Source organism: Oncorhynchus masou, chromosome 13, assembly GCF_036934945.1.
Source record: "Oncorhynchus masou masou isolate Uvic2021 chromosome 13, UVic_Omas_1.1, whole genome shotgun sequence".
NCBI classification, from domain to species: domain Eukaryota; kingdom Metazoa; phylum Chordata; class Actinopteri; order Salmoniformes; family Salmonidae; genus Oncorhynchus; species Oncorhynchus masou.
Genome location: NC_088224.1, coordinates 43,437,405 through 43,455,447, shown reverse-complemented (window position 1 = coordinate 43,455,447; position 18,043 = coordinate 43,437,405). Strand labels below are relative to the sequence as shown.

The window sequence follows — 18,043 nt, the reverse complement described above, 5'->3', positions numbered from 1 at the left end:
TTTAACTTTATTGCATTACCATAATCTCTATGGGCTAAATCCTACATTTAAATCTGGTTTGCACAAATCTGCCATTGCCCTCAATAGAGGATTTACAATGTTTTGTTTCTTCACGAAACTAAGTTCCATGCAAATTCAGATTCAGCTCTATGACAAAATGCCTACTCCTTAACCACACTACCATGAGTACCCACCTGCGTGTTGCATGTTGGGCGGATAGTAATCCATGGGCCCTGGAGGGCGACCCTGCATGCTCCCCTGCATCATCCGTGGGTCCATGTAAGGCATCATCATCCAGCGGGGGTCAAAGTTCATGGGCAGGGGGCCGCGGCCCATGGAGCCCTGCGGAGGGTACTGCATGGGCCCAGACTGCTGCTGCTTGGGACCCTGGGTCTGAGGTGTGGCCCCTGGGCCCTGCTGCTGAGGTGGCTGCTGGGGCGGGAGCTGCTGCTGACTCTGTTGGGCTGCTTGGCTGTGCTGCTGCTGCCACTGCTGCTGCTGCTTCATCAGCTGCTCCTGAAGACACCAAGTGGGCGAGATATTATAATAAATAAATAAGCCATTTAGGAGACCCTTTATCAAAAGCGGCTTAGTCACACGTGTAGGGCTGGGAGATATATCAAGTTAATTCGATCAATTAGAATGTATGTTTTAGTGCAAAAAATTCCACATGCATGCATCGGGAGAATCAAATTATTTCGATTTTCGATGTTCTTATCTTATCTCGTCGTTTTGGTCTGGTCTCCTTCGCTTCTTTTGTGCTGAGTGCACCTTCCCACTCAAACACCAAGCCCCTCCCCTGCCACTCGCAACAACAAAGATGAAAGATCACTTTTTCCCTCTCCGACAAGCATTTTCAACTCACTATTTGCATTTGCGGTTTGGTCCAACAGAATCGGTCATACACTGAAACACATGGAGAAATTTTACTGTAATAGAGGATAACGTAACCTTATGTTTTAACTCCAAAAAGTGACAAAGAGCAGACCCTATAAAGAGCAGGACCTCCCGATAACGGGCTGTGTCGCAGCGAGCCGCGACCAGGAGACCCATGAAGCGGCACACAATTGGCCCAGCGTCGTCCAGATTAGGGGAGCGTTTGGCTGGCCGGGATGTCCTTGTCCCATCACGCTCTAGCGACACCTGTGGTGGGCCGAGAGCATGCACGCTGACACTGTAGCCAGGTGTACAATGTTTCCGCTGACACATTGGTGCGGCTGGCGTCCGGGTTAAGCGAGCATTGTCAAGTAGTAGTCCGGCTTGGCGGGGTCGTGTTTAGGAGGACGCATGGCTCTCAAGCTTTGAGTCCGTACGGGAGTTGCAGCGATGGGACAAGACTAACTACCAATTGCATCAATGAAATTGGGGAGAAAAAACATTTTTTTATACAAATATTAATAATACTAAAAAATTACTGAAATATCATGTATTCACGTATAAGTATTCAGACCTTGCTATGAGACTGGAAAATGAGCTCAGGTGCATCCTGTTTCCATTGATCATCCTTGAGATGTTTCTACAACTTGATTGGAGTCCACCTGTGGTAAATTCAATTGATTGGACATTATTTGGAAAGGCACCTGCAGGCACCTGTCTATATAAAGTCCCACAGTTGGCAGTGCAAGTCAGAGCAAAAACCAAGCCATGAGGTCAAAGGAATTGTCCGTAGAGCTCCGAGACAGGATTGTGTCAAGGCACAGATCTGGGGAAGGGAACAAAACAATGTCTGCAGCATTGAAGGTCCCCAAGAACACAGTGGACTCCATCATTCTTTAATGGAAGAAGTGGCCACCCGGCCAAACTGAGCAATTGGGGGAGAAGGGCCTTGGTCAGGGAAGAGACCAAGAAACCGATGGTCAATCTGACAGAGCTCTAGAGTTCCTCTGTGGAGACTAGAGAACCTTCCAGAAGAACAACCATCTCTGCAGCACTCCACCAATCAGGCCTTCACAGTAGAGATGCCAGACAGAAGCCCCTCAGTAAGAAGAACATGACAGCCCGCTTGGAGTTTGCCAAAAGGCACCTAAAGGACTCTGACCATGAGAAACAAGATCTCTCTGGTCTGATGAAACCAAGATTTAACTCTTTGGCCTGAATGCCAAGTGTCACATCTGGAGGAAACGAGGCACTGCTCATCACCTGGCCAATACCATCCATATGGTGAAGCATGGTGGTGGCAGCATCATGCTGTGAGGATTTTTTTCTGCAGCAGGGACTGGGAGACCAGTCGAGACAAAGAAGAATGGACCAAAGTAGAGAGAGATCCTTGATGTAAACCTGCTTCAGAGCACTCAGGACTTCAGACTGGGGTGAAGGTTCACCTTCCAACAGGACAACGACCCTAAGTACTCAGCCAAGAGAAAGCAGGAGTGACTTCAGGAAATGTCTCTGAATGTCCTTGAGTGGCCCAGCCAGGGCACGGAATTGAACCTTATCGAACATCTCTGGAGAGACGTGAAAATAGCTGTGCAGCAACGCTCCCCATCCAATCTGACAGAGCTTGAGAGGATCTGCAGAGAATAGGAGAAACTCCCCAAATGCAGGTGTGCCAAGCTTGTAGCGTCATACCCAAGAAGACTCGAGGCTGTAATCACTACCAAAGGTACTTCAACAAATTACTGAGTCTAAATACTTATGTCAATGTCATATTTTAGTTTGATATTTTTTATAAATTCACCCAAACATTTTTGGGGGGTTTGTCATTATGGGGTAGTGTGTGTAGATTGATGAGGGGGGGAAAACTATTGCAATCATTTTAGAATAAGGCTGTAACGTGACAAAATGTGGAAAAAGTCAAGGGGTCTGAATACTTTCCGAATGCACTGTATATTGCTATTCATTATAATTGAAAAAAAAAAAAAAAATGGTGTTATATCAGCACTCATACTGAATTTGAACACAGATTATTTATAGCGTTTGTTGTCAAACTGCAGTCATAAAATGGAGCCACAAAAAGGTAGTGGTAAATTCCTCAAACTGGCACTTTGGGAAGGTTAAGCCAATCTGAAATGCAGTGTCAAGGGCAGAACAACTACTCTGGACCCACATTGATTTGGTTTGTATTGATCGGGGGGGGGTTCTTTTCTGGGACAGTGAATGGAACGGTTTGCTTGCTTTGTAGAATGGAACTTAAACTTGGGATGTGAAAGGGACAATATATACCCCATATATGTCAATTTGACTGGGCTTCATCCCCCGTGTATGTCTCAGCTCTTGTCAACGTCACATCAAGATTAGATTTTATTTTATTAGGATTTCTTAGTCCAAATAGTCCTCATTTGGACTCATCTTCGAAGAGTCCTTAAACTTTAAAATACAATTTACAAAACAGATATATTACACTGACATATTAACATGTAAAGAAAAAGCATATTTACGAAAGTAAATAAGAGTAATTTTGCTGCACTGAAATCTAACGTGCCATCATCTGAGCCATTAATTAGTCATGTCAACAAATGCAGTGTTAATAGAATGTATTTTGCAATAAGCATGCGGATTGGCTGTGATAAAATCATTATTTCCCATGTACTCCCATATTTGTTTACTCACAATACCCTCTAATATCTTACTGAGTGAAGGGAGTAGACTGATTGGTCGACTAGTGGCAGGTGTAAAGGGTTTGTTGTCTTTCGGGATTGGACACATACATTTGGAAATGGACCCTTTTCCAGTGACCAATTAAATATTTCAGTCGAGCAGCATAGCAAACCAAATGTAATCCTGAAGATCATTACCCATAAATGTACCTTTGGTAATGACTTCAATAGGTTATTAGACTGACCTGTTGCTGCCTCTGAAAGCGGGGAGGCAGGGACTTCTGGTACTTGGAGAAGCCCTGTCCGGGGAGTGCACTGGCTTGGCGAACTGCTCCTCCTCCCATGCCCTCTACCTTCATTGGGTCTACCACTCCTCCACCACCACCTCCTCCGCTGCGGACGTGAGCACTACCTAGGATCTCCTCCTTCCCTTCCCCAGGCACCAGGACCTCCAGAGAGGGCTGCTGCAGTTGGGGAGTGGGGGGCTGGGGATACACCTGGGTGTCTGGATGGAGGAAGGGGAGAGAATACAGCAATGATATACCACTGGCTGTTGGAAGAGGTAAGCAGATGTGAACGAGCACAAGTAACATGCTATCAAATTTGAAGGAAGGTACTATTGTGAATTTAAGATGTGATAAATCAACAACTTCAAAGATGCACAACTGTTTGGTGAAATCCATATTAGCCTTTTGTCTATGGCCCAAACATTGAACGTCTTGAACGTGAATGATGCCAATCATGTGCAGCCTAAGACAAGAAACAGCGCATGACTTGTTCATATCATAGTCACATGCATCAGGTAGCCTCGACCATAGGCCTAAACGTTTTGTATCACGACTATATAATATCTCCCAACTAACGCTAAACATAGCTTATAGGCCTAGGCCCCCTGAAACACAATTGGAGAGCACATAGCCTAGTCAAACATGTGGTCTTATAGGCCCAGTCATTGCGCAATCGTGTGGGGAAAAAACAAATGTTCTGGCTGGCCACTATTTAAAAGAAGATCCCAGCTTTCGGGTGCTGCTATATTTATTGCTCAACTCATTAATCTGCTTTACAACCGGTGAAGCCGGCAGCGTGATATTCAAGGGGAAGCAAATTTTCACCATAAAAATGCAACTTTATAATAAAGCATTCCATGCATCTGTAGATTAATTGAAGACAGCCTACTATTCGTAATGTGATGACTAGATTGGATAGTCACAATTTAGGTGAAAAGAAAAACACGAAAAAAATGTGGTCACTGTTCGCAAAAAAAGACGTTCAATGCATGGCTGAGCGCGTGTAGCGTAGAGTAGGCCTAGGTTAACTTCTTAAGGTATAGGGGGCAGCATTTTCACTTTTGGATAAATAGCATGCCCAATTTCAACTTCCTGCTACTCATGCCAATAATATAAGATATGCATAATATTAGTAGATTTGGATAGAAAACACTCACACAAGTTTCTAAAACTGTTTGAATCATGTCTGAGTATAACAGAACTTATGTAGCAGGCAAAACCCCGAGGACTAACCGTTCAGATTGTTTAAAAAAAAGATCTGTCTGTTCAGTGCGTTCTCATTGAGAAACGGTATTTCTTAGGAACTTGTTTTCAGTTCCTACCGCTTCCACTGGATATCACCAGTCTTTGGAATTTGGTTGATGTTATTCATTTGTGCAATGAAGAATTACGGCCATCTCCAAAATGCGTAACACTGTTGAGAGTTGCGCAAGACTTGAAAAGTAGCTTGGTTTGTTGTCTTCCTGTATTGAACACAGATAGACCAGTCTTCAATTTGATCGATTATTAACGTTTAAAAATACCTCAAGTTGTATTACAAAAGTAGTTTGAAATGTTTTGGCAAAGTTTATAGGCAACTTTTGAAACATTTTGTAGTGACGTTGCGCAATTTGGAAGCTGTTTTTTTTTCTGGATCAAACGCGCAAAATAAATTGACATTTTGGATATATATGGACGGAATTAATCGAACAAAGGGACCAATTGTGATGTTTATGGGACATATTGGAGTGCCAATAAAAGAAGCTCGTCAAAGGTAAGGCATGTTTTATATTTTATTTCTTTGTTTTGTGTAGCGCCTGCAGGGTTGAAATATGCTACCCTCTGTTTACTGTTGTGCTATCATCAGATAATAGCTTCTTATGTTTCGTCGAAAAGCCTTTTTAAAACCTGACCTGTTGGCTGTATTCACAACGAGTGTAGCTTTAAATTTAGTATCTTACATGTGCGATTTAATGAAAGTTTGATTTTTATATAATTTATTTTAATTTTCTGCCCTGCATTTTCCCTGGCTTTTGGCAGAGTGGGACGCAAAAGCGTCCCCTATACCATAGGAAGTTAATAGGCTATATCAGATTTCTTCTCTCTTTGCACTGAAAAATGTTGGACTTCTATTAACTCATTTGATGCTATTCTACTACACTTTATATGAATAGTACATTAGCATAATATTTTTAACATGACAAATTACAAGGTAGCCTACTTTGCTGACACTTACAAACAGATCAATAACAACTTTGTCCATAGGCTGGTGCCAATAAGACAGGCAATACTATTGTTCTCTCAATTAAGTTGATCATTTTGATAACTGAAAGACAGATTACATTTATAACCATTTACTTTCCGCCATTGTATTTTGAAACATTGCGATATGACTGGCTGGGCCTTTACTTTTGATGGCAGTCGCAACTCAACAATCATGTACTTGGCATTTGCTGCATTGCCTTTCCTTCTGACTGTAGGCAATGAGATTTAAAACAATCCTCAAATTATTTTTGAGGAAGAAGCTAATGATCCTCTGTGGCCAAATCATTAGTAGCCAATTTTGAATGATTTGATTTATTTCTGTTAGTGGTATAAGGTGCTCAAGTAGAAGTACTCAAATGATTGTCTCGCCTGGTACACCAACTACTTCTCTGATAGAGTTCAGTGTCAAATCGGAGGGCCTGTTGTCCGGGCCTCTGGTTGTCTCTATGGGGGTGCCACAGGGTTCAATTCTTGGGCCGACTCTCTTCTCTGTATTCATTAATGATGTCGCTCTTGCTGCTGGTGAGTCTCTGATCCACCTCCACGCAGATGACACCATTCTGTGTACTTCTGGCCCATCTTTGGACACTGTTAACAACCCTCCAGACGAGCTTCAATGCCATACAACTCTCCTTCCGTGGCCTCCAAATGCTCTTAAATACAAGTAAAACTAAATGCATGCTTTTCAACCGACCACTGCCTGCACCTACCCGCCCGTCCAGCATCACTACTCTGGACGGTTTTGACTTAGAATATGTGGACGACTACCTAGGTGTCTGGTTAGACTGTAAACTCTCCTTCCAGACTCACATCAAACACCTCCAATCTGCAAATCTAGAATTGGCTTCCTATTTCGCAACAAAGCATTGTTCACTCATGCTGCCAAACATACCCTCATAAAACTGACCCTCCTACCAATCCTCCACTTCGGCGATGTCATTTACAAAATAGCCTCAAATACCCTGCTCAATAAATTGGATTCAGTCTACCACAGTGCCATCCGTTTTGTCACCAAAGCCCCATATACTACCCACCACTGCGACCTGTACGCTCTCGTTGGCTGGCCCTCGCTTCATACTCGTCGCCAAACCCACTGGCTCCAGGTCATCTACAAGACCCTGCTGGTAAAGTCCCTCCTTAGCTTGCTGGTCACCACAGCAGCACCCACCTGTAGCACGCGCTCAAGCAGGTATATCTCTCTGGTCACCCCAAAAAAACAATTCCTCTTTGGCCGCCTCTCCTTCCAGTTCTCTGCTGCCAATGACTGGAACGAATGACAAAAATCTCTGAAACTGGAAACACTTATCTCCCTCACTAGCTTTAAGCATCAGCTGTCAGAGCAGCTCACAGGTTACTATACCTGTACATAGCCCATCTATAATTTAGCCAAAACAACTACCTCTCCCCCCTACTGTATTTATTTATTTAGCTCCTTTGCACCCCATTATTTCTAATTCTACTTTGCACATTCTTCCACTGCAAATCTACCATTCCAGTGTTTTACTTTCTATATTGTATTTACTTCGCCACCATGGCCTTTATTTTTGCCTTTACCCCCCTTACCTTACCTCATTTGCTCACATTGTATATAGACTTATTTTTCTACTGTATTATTGACTGTATGTTTGTTGTACTCCATGTGTAACTCTGTGTTGTTGTATGTGTCGAACTGCTTTGCTTTATCTTGGCCAGGTCGCAGTTGTAAATGAGAACTTGTTCTCAACTTGCCTACCTGGTTAAATAAAGGTGAAATAAAAAATAAAAATAAATACTACTGAAGTCGTTTTTTGGGGTATCTATGCTTTACCATTTATAATTTATGACAACTTTTACTTCACTACGCTCTTAAAGAAAATGTACTTTATTCCATACATTTTCCCGGACACCCAAAAGTACGTGTTGCAGGACATGAAAATGGTCCAATTCACACACTTATCAAGAGAACATCCCTGGTCATCCCTACTGCCTCTGATCTGGCGGACTCACTAAACACACATGCTTAATTTGTAATGATGTCTGAGTACTGGAGTGTGCTCCTGGCTATCGGTAAATAAATAAAACAAGAAAATGATGTCTGGTTCGCTTAATATCAGGAATTATAAATTATTCATACTTTTACTTTTGATACTTAAGTAGATTTTTGTAATTACATTGACTTTCGACATTGAAATATTTAAAACCAAATACTTTGACTTTTACTCAAGTGGTATTTTACTGTGTGACTCACTTTAACCGTAGTAATTTTCGATTAAGATATCTACGTGAAGACCAGATTGTGAATGAGAGACTGATGAAGTGCATGCAGCCTGCGCAAGAAACAGAGCAGAGCGCATGTATTTCATGAGACTTTTTTCAAATCATCATTCGTCGCATCATGTAGCCTTAGTACGTATAAACAAATCTAAAAACATGTAGTGTAACGTTTGAATCACAACTAAAGTTACATAAATAACTCTAAAAGAAGCAAATAGGTCCTATTTCTTTGTTAACCACTCAACACAGAATAACCGCATGTGCGCACCTCTTCAGAAATCATTGTGAAAATATGTGTTCTATTTATTCAGCTATGTTCAAATTGTATTTTTCTTACTATAAAATAATGCCACAGGAATTATAACCAAATCTTGTCTGCTAAATGAACTAGCGTAGATCAGGGCCTAACATAAGAACGACTCAGAATATGCTATTATGTTCTTCTGAAAGAGGCTAGATTTTTTTTCTTATGTTTCTTTGACCTGCTTAAAATAAGTAATTGATTTATTGTGATGGTGTAGGCTACATTAAATTAATTTATTAGACTTCAAAATGTATATTTTCCAAAAGCTCCGTATCATTGGCTTGTAGGCTATGCATGGAAGCCAGGAGATGCTAAACATGTTTAAGTTAAGTCAAAGTCAAAAGTCAAAACTCACCAGTAATGGAGTCATAGCTGCTGTTGCTATTGGCCCTCTGTCTGTCGGTGGGACTGGGCCCTGGCACTAGGTCCCTGGTCAAAGCCTGGGCAGCCAGGACAGCAAGGGGGGGCTCGTCATGGTCCACGCAGGGAGAAGGGGGCTGGCTGATGTTAGGGGAGGAGGCCGAGGCCGATAGGGAAGGGCTGGGGCTTCCGGCCGTGGCGGAGTTGCCGTCCAGACTGGGGGGCTTGGAGCCTCCGCTGCTCCCACCACCACCCTGCTGCTGGGCCTTCTCATCCAGCCTCTTCAGCTTCTCAGCGCAGGCCGCGCGCCGCTCTTCCTCCATCCTTCGCTCTTCCTCCTCGCGGCGCCGGCGGGCACGTTCAACGGCGGCTGAGATCTCCGAGGAGGACTGCTTCCTGCGCTGGCGCCACGTCTCGTCCTCGTCTTCACCAGGGGGTGGAGCTAGCAGACTAGCTGTCTGAGGCGGAGGAGTGGGTCCTCCGGGGATGGGGGAAGTAGCCTGCTGCTGTTGGAGCTGTGGGGAGGGGGCAGGCTTCCCGAGGGCCAGGGAGGCAGAGACAGTTCCGGGGGCTACCACCGGGCCGGACTGATTAGGAGAATTGCGGTCCTGGGAGAGGAGAAAATGGAATGAGGACGCACACACACAACCACAATCTTAGCTGCATTATGAAAATAAAACTTCCCTGGTATGATGGTATGAATAACTCAAAGTAATAACTGAACCGCAAAAAAGTGTGTGAAAATGCTGTGCGGATATATACTGAGTATACAAAACATTAGGAACACCTTCCTAATATTGAATTGCACTCCCCTTGGCCCTCAGAACACTCAATTCGTAGGTGCATGGACTCTATAAGGTATTGAAAGCCTACCACAGGGATGCTGGCCCATGTTGACGCCGATGCTTGTGTCATGTTGGCCAGATGTCCTTTCGGACGTGGACCATTCTTGATAAACATGGGAAACTGTTGAGCATGAAAAACCCAGCACTGTTGCTATTCTTGACACACTCAAACTAGTGCACCTGGCACCTACTACCATACTCAGCTCAAAGGCACTTTACTATGTTTTCCCATTCACCCTCTGAATGGCACACATACACAATCCATGTCTCAATTGTCTCAAGGCTTAAAAATATTTTTTTTAACCCGTCGCCTCCCTTTCATCTACACAGATTGAAGTGGATTTAACAAGAGACATCAATAAACGATCATAGCTTTCACCTGGATTCACTTGTCGGTCTCATGGAAAGAGCAGGTGTTCTTAATGATTTGTATACTCAGTGTATATACGAGGCCCTCTCTCTCCCCAGGTAGGCAGATACCTGTCGGTAGTAGGAGTAAGGCCCCTGTCCCTGGTGGAGGAGAGGCCCAGGTGGGGGGGAGGGCTGCTCCCGGGGGCCACCCAGTCCAGGCCTACGCCCCTGTAGTGTACAGGCAGTCACAGGTTACAGTTAGCCATTACGTTAATATCCACGTCCTCAAAGCAATTGTGCTTTTTACTATGAAATAGTCACTGTTCACTTGCATATTATCCCTGAGCTGCCTCTGAACGTCTACTAGACTAGCCGTACCTGGAAGGTGGCGGGGGCAATTTGGCCCCCCCAGCCGCTGTTGCACCCCTCCTCGGCCCATCCTGGCTTGCTTGAGGGGGGTGGGGAGCAGTCGTGGTTGACATTGGAGGGAGGGGTGCAGCTGGTGTCCCTGTCCCCTCCACTGTCAGAGGCTCGGGAGCGCTGGACCACCTGAAGGGGACCTTCTTGAGACCTCTGTGTCTCCCTGGGGAAGGAAATAGCAATCCCACATGCAACAACTCATTTCATGAATCCGTTATTTTCTGTCTCCGTCATTTATTAATTCAGAAACCATTTATGCGGGTGTCTCGGTCTAGATGGCACAAAGGAGGATTGCGAGCAGAGAACAAACAGTACATAAGGTTTGAAAGGTCAAATTGTATTTCCCACACCATGTCATTCTGTTATGTTGGGCAGCTACTGTGGGACATACCGTGGGCCGTTCTTGCTCTCGCTTCTTTCCCTCCTCTCGGGTCTCTCGTTCCTCTCCTCATCTTCTTCTCCTTCATCGTCGCTGAACTTTAACTTGGCTGAGTAGTCGATCTCCTCATGTGCCCCTGTTTGACAGACCAAACGGTTCAGAGTAGAAGCACAATGGAAGGCATTTGTACCGCTGACATCCACCACCATTTTTAGGGGGTAGATCAGCTTTAATATTGCAGATAGATTGTGGCTTCTATCAATGTAATTTTCTGCATAATTTCCAATCCCCCATATATATTTATTAATTTCCCCTAATACGACCACCCCTCCCCTAATTGGAGTAAAGTAACGGACAACAATACTTAGGCTTTTACTTCCTGCTTATACATACTATATACATTTTACGTACACAGTATATTTTACACGTTATTATAAAAAAATAATAATAATTGTTCCAACCTTCAGCTACCCTCAACTAGTGCTGGGCGATATGACGATACATATCATGTGACGATAGACGTTTTTCTATCGTTTCATATTATGCTCTAAAGTTTATTTCTTTGTGTCGCAAATCACACTCTTTACGGCAATATTTTTTGTCAATTGGACATGTGTGGAAGGAAATTTGCAACTCAAACAAACATGGAGGAGAGTGAACGTGACACAGAGCACGGAGCTCGTACCTAAAAGAGGGGCTACTTCGGTCGCATGGACATAGTTTGGGTATGAAGTCTGGCACGGACCAGAAAACCACCCTCTACAAAATATGCAGCAGTCCGGTCCCGATAACAGGCTCAAACACCACTAACCTCTTTTACCAACTACGCAAGAATCATGTGAAACAGTACGGAGAGTCTACGGATGAGACCAAAAAAAGTTTTGTTTGCAGCACTTTGGTTGTTTTTATATAATGCTAACGTTAATTCAAGCTTGGAGTGTTTTGTTTACTCGTTATATTTATTTGTGAGCCTTATTTTGCTGCTATAGTTTAAACTGGAAAGTATTTCATGTTTACATTTGTTATTTTATAAACCAATATTTGTTAGGCCTGTATTAATTTGTTTACCGCTACAATGCAAACAGTTCTACTATGAAAGAGTATTATTATTATTATTATTATTATGTTTGGATATTTTAGACCATATTCACATTTTAGACCTATTTATTTTGATTGCATCTATAGTTGAAGTGCTTTCTATTTACCTTTGCAGATGTTATACGTTAATATTTTGTTACATGCTTAATTGAAAATTTGCACAAAGGTTCTCAGTAAAAGGAGAAATAAAATATGAGTAAGTACCTTGATTTGTTGAGTATAATTCAAAATACAGTAAGAAATAGGCCTTTATATTTTATTTATTTATATATATATATATATTTTATTTATTTATATATATATATATATATATATATATATATATATATATATATATATATATATATATATATATATATATATATATAATATATATTATATATAATCTATTTAGTCATTTAATTAACAGAAAATGTGCTAGTGATGTATCGTTATACGAAATGACCTATTTTGGGATATAAGATTTGTCATATCGCCCAGCCCTACCCTCAACCCCATCCATCTATCTCTGAAAACCATATAGTTTTGATTTGTAACTGCCAGATATTTTTAAACTGTGCTGTTTCACAAAAGTTCTGAACCTTTATTCTCATAGCTTCTACAGAATAATTATATTATTGATCGATTGACTATTACTTTTCAAATTCCCCAGCAGCAAAGTTAAATCCAGGTAAATGTTGCAATTCCTGAACCTGTGACCAAAAACAAGCTCCATAAAGGCAGTACCAAAACAAGTGATCTAATGATTCCATCTCTTTGCAGATAAATCTGCAGAGCAGGGATGGTTTTGTCCCCCATATAGATGAAATTCTACCAATAGAATGTTGTCTACTAATTTAAATTGAAAAACTACATTTTGAAACAAGTGTTGTTTTATGTATCACATCATAAACCATGTGCCATGGAATCGGTACATCGAAAATCTCTTCCCAACTACTTTGCAACATGTATGGCACAGCTGTAAAAATGTTGGTCCTTATCACAATTTATTTTAATGCAAGGCTGACAGAAAAGTTCCTTCCCTTCACCTCCTTCCACATGCCTCCATTTTTGTGGTAATGCTGCAATCATTTGGTTGTAATATTGAATAGAGCAGACATGTCCATATATTTTTGTTAACTGCATGTGTGACATAGGACTGGTGGAGTTATATAATTTACAAAGATATCTTAAAAAACGTTATGTTTTTTTTAAATCAATTAGTATATTGGAGTTTAACCGACCGTAACATTTGTTCGGTCTTTTCTGGTGGATTAAAGTGAAATTGCAACCAGATTTCTATTTTTAGTCAAACATATCTGTTTGGGCTTCTTGAGGTCAACTTGCAGTCTACAAATTATTTGTAATTAGGTTCCAGCCCCCCCAACCATCCTCTCAAGAAAAAAATAGTCCCGTCTGAAACTAGTTGATGATCCCTGCTTTAGTGAGGTCCACCAATGGTTTAATATTTAATCATTTCTGCCCTCCAAATTCTTATTCATTATATAAATAGGAACGTGTAATTTCAACTGACTTGCCATTCCAAATAAAGTGGAATATTGCTGCTCATATAATTAAAAAAACAGGTTGTTAAGTGTGGGCAGGGCCATAAGTACACTGAACAAAAATTTAAACTGAACATTTACTGAAATAAAATATGGCAGAAATTTTCCACACACACAAAAAGCTTATCTCAATGTCGTGCCCACATTTAAAAAAATCCCTGTCAGTGATAATTTCTCCTTGCCAAAATAATCCATCCACCTGACAGGTGTGGCATATCAAAAAACTGATTAAACAGTATGATCACTAAAACAGGTACACCTTGTGCCGTTATGGTATGGGTAGACATAAGCTACTGACAACAAACAGAAATTAAAATTATCGATGTCAATTTGAATGTACAGAGATACCGTGACAAGATCCTGAGGCCATTGTCGTGACAATAATCCGCCACCATTACCTCATGGTTCAGCAAGATAATGCATGGCCCCATGTCACAAGGATCTGTACACAATTCCTGGAAGCTGAAAATCGCACAGTTATTGAAGAGGAGAGGGACAACATTCCACAGGCCACAATTAGATGTCCCATTGCATGAGGCAAATGGTGGTCACACCAGATACTGACTGGTTCTGATCCATACCCCTTCTTTTTTTAAAGGTATCGGTGACCAACAGATGTGTATCTGTATTCCCAGTCATGTGGAATCCATAGATTAGGGCCTAATTAACCTGTTGAAACTCTAGGGGCGCAATTTCATTTTTAGATGAAAAACGTTTCCGTTTTAAACAAGATATTTTGTCACAAAAAGATGCTCGACTATGCATATAATTGATAGCTTTCGAAAGAAAACACTCTGACGTGTCCAGAAATGATATTTTCTGTGCGTGCCCTAGAACGTGAGCTTCAGGCAAAACCAAGATGAGACGGCATCCAGGAAATGAGCAGGACTTTTGAGGCTCTGTTTTCCATTGTCTCCTTATATGGCTTATGTGACTGAATTTTCGGTTAGTTTCGGTAGCCAAATGTGATGTACAAAACGGAACGATTTCTCCTACACACAGACGCTTTCAGGAAAAACTGCGCATTTGGTATGTAACTGAGAGTCTCCTCATTGAAAACATGCGAAGCTCTTCAAAGGTAAATGATTTTATTTATTTGGTTATCTGGTTTTTGTGAAAATGTTGCGTGCTAAATGCTACTCAAAATGCTAAGCTAGCTTAGCATACTCTTATACAAATTAGTCAATTGCTATGGTTCAAAAGCATATTTTGAAAATCTGAGATGACAGTGTTGTTAAGAAAAGGCTAAGCTTGAGAGCAGGCGCATTATTTTCATTTTATTTGCGATTTTCAGAAATTGTTAACGTTGCGTTATGCTAATGAGCCTGAGGCTTTAGTCACGATCCCGGATGGGGAGTTTCAACAGGTTTTAATTAATTAAAATTTACTGATTTTCTTATATGAATTTTGTAATAGTTGCATGTTGCGTTTATATTTAGACTGGGATATGACCAGATAAGAATTGATCAGGATGATTTTTTTCACAAATAGACAGGTACTGTCCTTTCCATGTTGCCAACTTTCTATAAAATAGTATTTTAGTGAGATCATTACTTGCTTTCGGGATATGAATACCGAGTATACCAATAAAATGATCAGATGGTGAGGTTGACAAACTACACAGTAATGTAAAAGTTGTATTTTTTAGCGATCCAATACGTAATATGGTACATTTCATAGTTCTGTTGTAATCCAGAGAGGATAGAATAATTATCTATATTCTCTATGAGGCTGAGCAGGGATCCAGATTGCGGATTTAAAACAAAACATGAATCGTCAGAATACAATGACACCCACAGAGGGTATCAGATGTATCCCCACTTGGATAAACCTGGTAGGTCTCCCCTCCCCTACTCACAGCACTACTGGATCCATGAGATGCAGTCAAATGTGATGCCCACTTTCTATATATGTATTAGCAAACTATATTAGAATAAATTTGGGTTGAAAAAGAATGAAAGCGGAATAGTAACCCTTGGGGCTGGCTTCCTTGTGGTGGGTGGGGGTCATGCTCAATTGGCTTCTTTTGCCAAACAGGAGAGAAAAAATGTATTCTTTGCGATTATGGTGGAGAAATAAAAAGCTGTGTCACAATGTGTAATTTTCAAACATTATATTACTAAATCATAATGCTTTCATAAAGTGCCATCCAGTCATAATTTCCTATCTTGTTTAAGGAATGTTCTCATATCAATTGAACAGTGTACCCATATTCTTCATTTGATGATTTTTAAACTTGCCACTGCTCTCTGAGCAGTATAATCAATAAATATAAGTGTTCATGACTCCTGACATCTCCCCCCTCGTTCTCGCTCTCTCACCTGCCCAGCCCTCGTCTCCATCCTGGTGGTCCAGTTCGTCTAGCTCCTTCAGGTCATCCTGCTTCAGGATGGAGGGTCGCTTCACCATCTCTCCTCCCCCACCACGGGGACCGCCCTGGGGACGCCCACGACCGTCATGACCCTGCTGGCGAAACCGGGGAGGTGCCTCACCAGGTGGAGGGTACCCATAGGGCCCCTGGGGGCCGTACGGAGGCGGGAAGGGCAGGTAGGGAGGGTACATCTGAGAGAGAAAGAGAGATACACAAAAGCATTGGTGCAAAAAAGCAGAGATGGACAATAGACTGCTGCTACACTGGTGGCTAACAGGCTGAGAGCCCATCTGTGTGTACCTGTAACAGTGTGATGTTCTAACACCTTAATATACAATGGGAAACGTCGCTAACGAGATACCCACTGATGTACAGAAACACCTAATTAAAATGACAGTATTGTCAAGACTTCGTTCCAAAACCAACAGAGCAAAAAAAAAATGAACAATGGAAACACATTGAAGTTCAGTTTATTTGGAATATAAAACGGTAAAGTGACAAAGTGCTTTTAAAGTAATCACACACGCTTTATATTCGCAACAAGCCAGTTTGATGGAAATGGCTGCCGGTAAAGTGTGCATATATTTTGTGTGAATATTAAGAACAGGCGTTGGCCACTTGAAAATCTTTTACAAATGGATGAGAAACTAGCTACTGAGATAATACAGTGCCCTCAAAGTATTCATACCCCTTGAATTATTCCACATTTTGTTGTCTTATAGCCTGAATAAAAAAAATGATAAAATGTGGTTTTCCCCCCTCTCAACCATCTACACACAATACCCTATATAGCGAGGAAAAAATATGACATTTTTGCAAATTTAATGAAAATAAATACATTATTATCTAATTTACATAAGTATTCCTACCCCCGAGTCATAACATGTTAAGAGTCACCATTGGCAACATTTACAGCTTTGAGTATTCTAGGTAAGTCTCTACGTGCTTGGCACACCTGGATTGTACAATATTTGCACATTATTCCTAAAAAGATTAGTCATGATCTGTCAAGTTGGTTGTTCATCATTGCTGGGCAGCTATTTTCAAGTCTTGCAATATATTGCATGTCGATTTAAGTCAAAACTGTAACTAGGCCCTCTGGAAAATTCACTGTCATCTTGGTAAGAAACGGTGCATATTTGGCCTTGTGCTTTAGGTTATTGTCCAGATGAAAAGTGAATTTGTCTCCCAGTGTCTGTTGGAAAGCAGACTGAACCAGGTTTTCCTTTAGGATTTTGCCTGTGTTTAGCTCTATTCAGTTTATTTTTATCATCCCAAAAAATCCCTAGTCCTTGCCAATGACAAGCATACCTATAACATGATGCAGCCACCGCCATGCTTGTAAATATGAAGAGTGGTATTTAGTGATGTTGTATTCAAGACTAAGTTAATTTCTTTGCCACGTTTTGCAGTTTTACTTTAGTGCCTTTGCAAACAGGCTTTCACCTTGTCAGCTCGGGGGATTGTAAGGTTCCAATCTTGCAACCTTACAGTTAACTAGTCCAACGCTCTAACCACCTGCCTCTCATTGCACTCCAGGAGGAGCCTGCCTGTTACGCAAATGCAGTAGAAGCCAAGGTAAGTTGCTAGCTAGCATTAAACGTATCTTATAAAAAAATCACTAGGTTGATGATATTACTAGTTTATCTAGCGTGTCCTGCATTGCATATAATCGATGCAACGCTGGGGGACGATTTAACAAAAGCGCATTTGCGGAAAAAAGCACAATCGTTGGACGACTGTACCTAACCATAAACACCAATGCCTTTCTTAAAATCAATACACAGAAGTATATTTTTAAACCTGCATATTTAGCTAAAAGAAGTCCAGGTTAGCAGGCAATATTAACCAGGTGAAATTGTCACTTATCTGGCTTTCATTGCACGCAGAGTCAGGGTATATGCAACAGTTTGGGGAGCCTGGCTTATTCCAAACTAATTTGCCAGCATTTTACATATTTATGACATAACATTGAAGGTTGTGCAATGTAACAAGAATATTTAGACTTCGGGATGCCACTCATTAGATAAAATACAGAACGGTTCCGTATT

General features: G+C 41.5%; 1 protein-coding gene across 3 annotated transcripts in view; it reads right to left on the bottom strand.

Moving 5' to 3' along the window:
• Positions 1-18,043, bottom strand: part of LOC135552377 (protein PRRC2A-like) — a 56,957-nt gene that overhangs the window by 6,566 nt on the left and 32,348 nt on the right. For 2 of the 3 annotated variants that reach the window (XM_064983953.1, XM_064983952.1), the window contains exons 8-14: positions 15,943-16,183; positions 10,992-11,115; positions 10,559-10,763; positions 10,310-10,408; positions 8,980-9,592; positions 3,782-4,041; positions 195-516 (exon numbers count right to left, since the gene is read on the bottom strand). In XM_064983953.1, coding sequence (XP_064840025.1) covers positions 195-516; positions 3,782-4,041; positions 8,980-9,592; positions 10,310-10,408; positions 10,559-10,763; positions 10,992-11,115; positions 15,943-16,183 — 1,864 coding nt within the window. The remainder of the gene's footprint in view (positions 1-194; positions 517-3,781; positions 4,042-8,979; positions 9,593-10,309; positions 10,409-10,558; positions 10,764-10,991; positions 11,116-15,942; positions 16,184-18,043) is intronic. The other variant, XM_064983954.1, reaches the window with a different exon arrangement.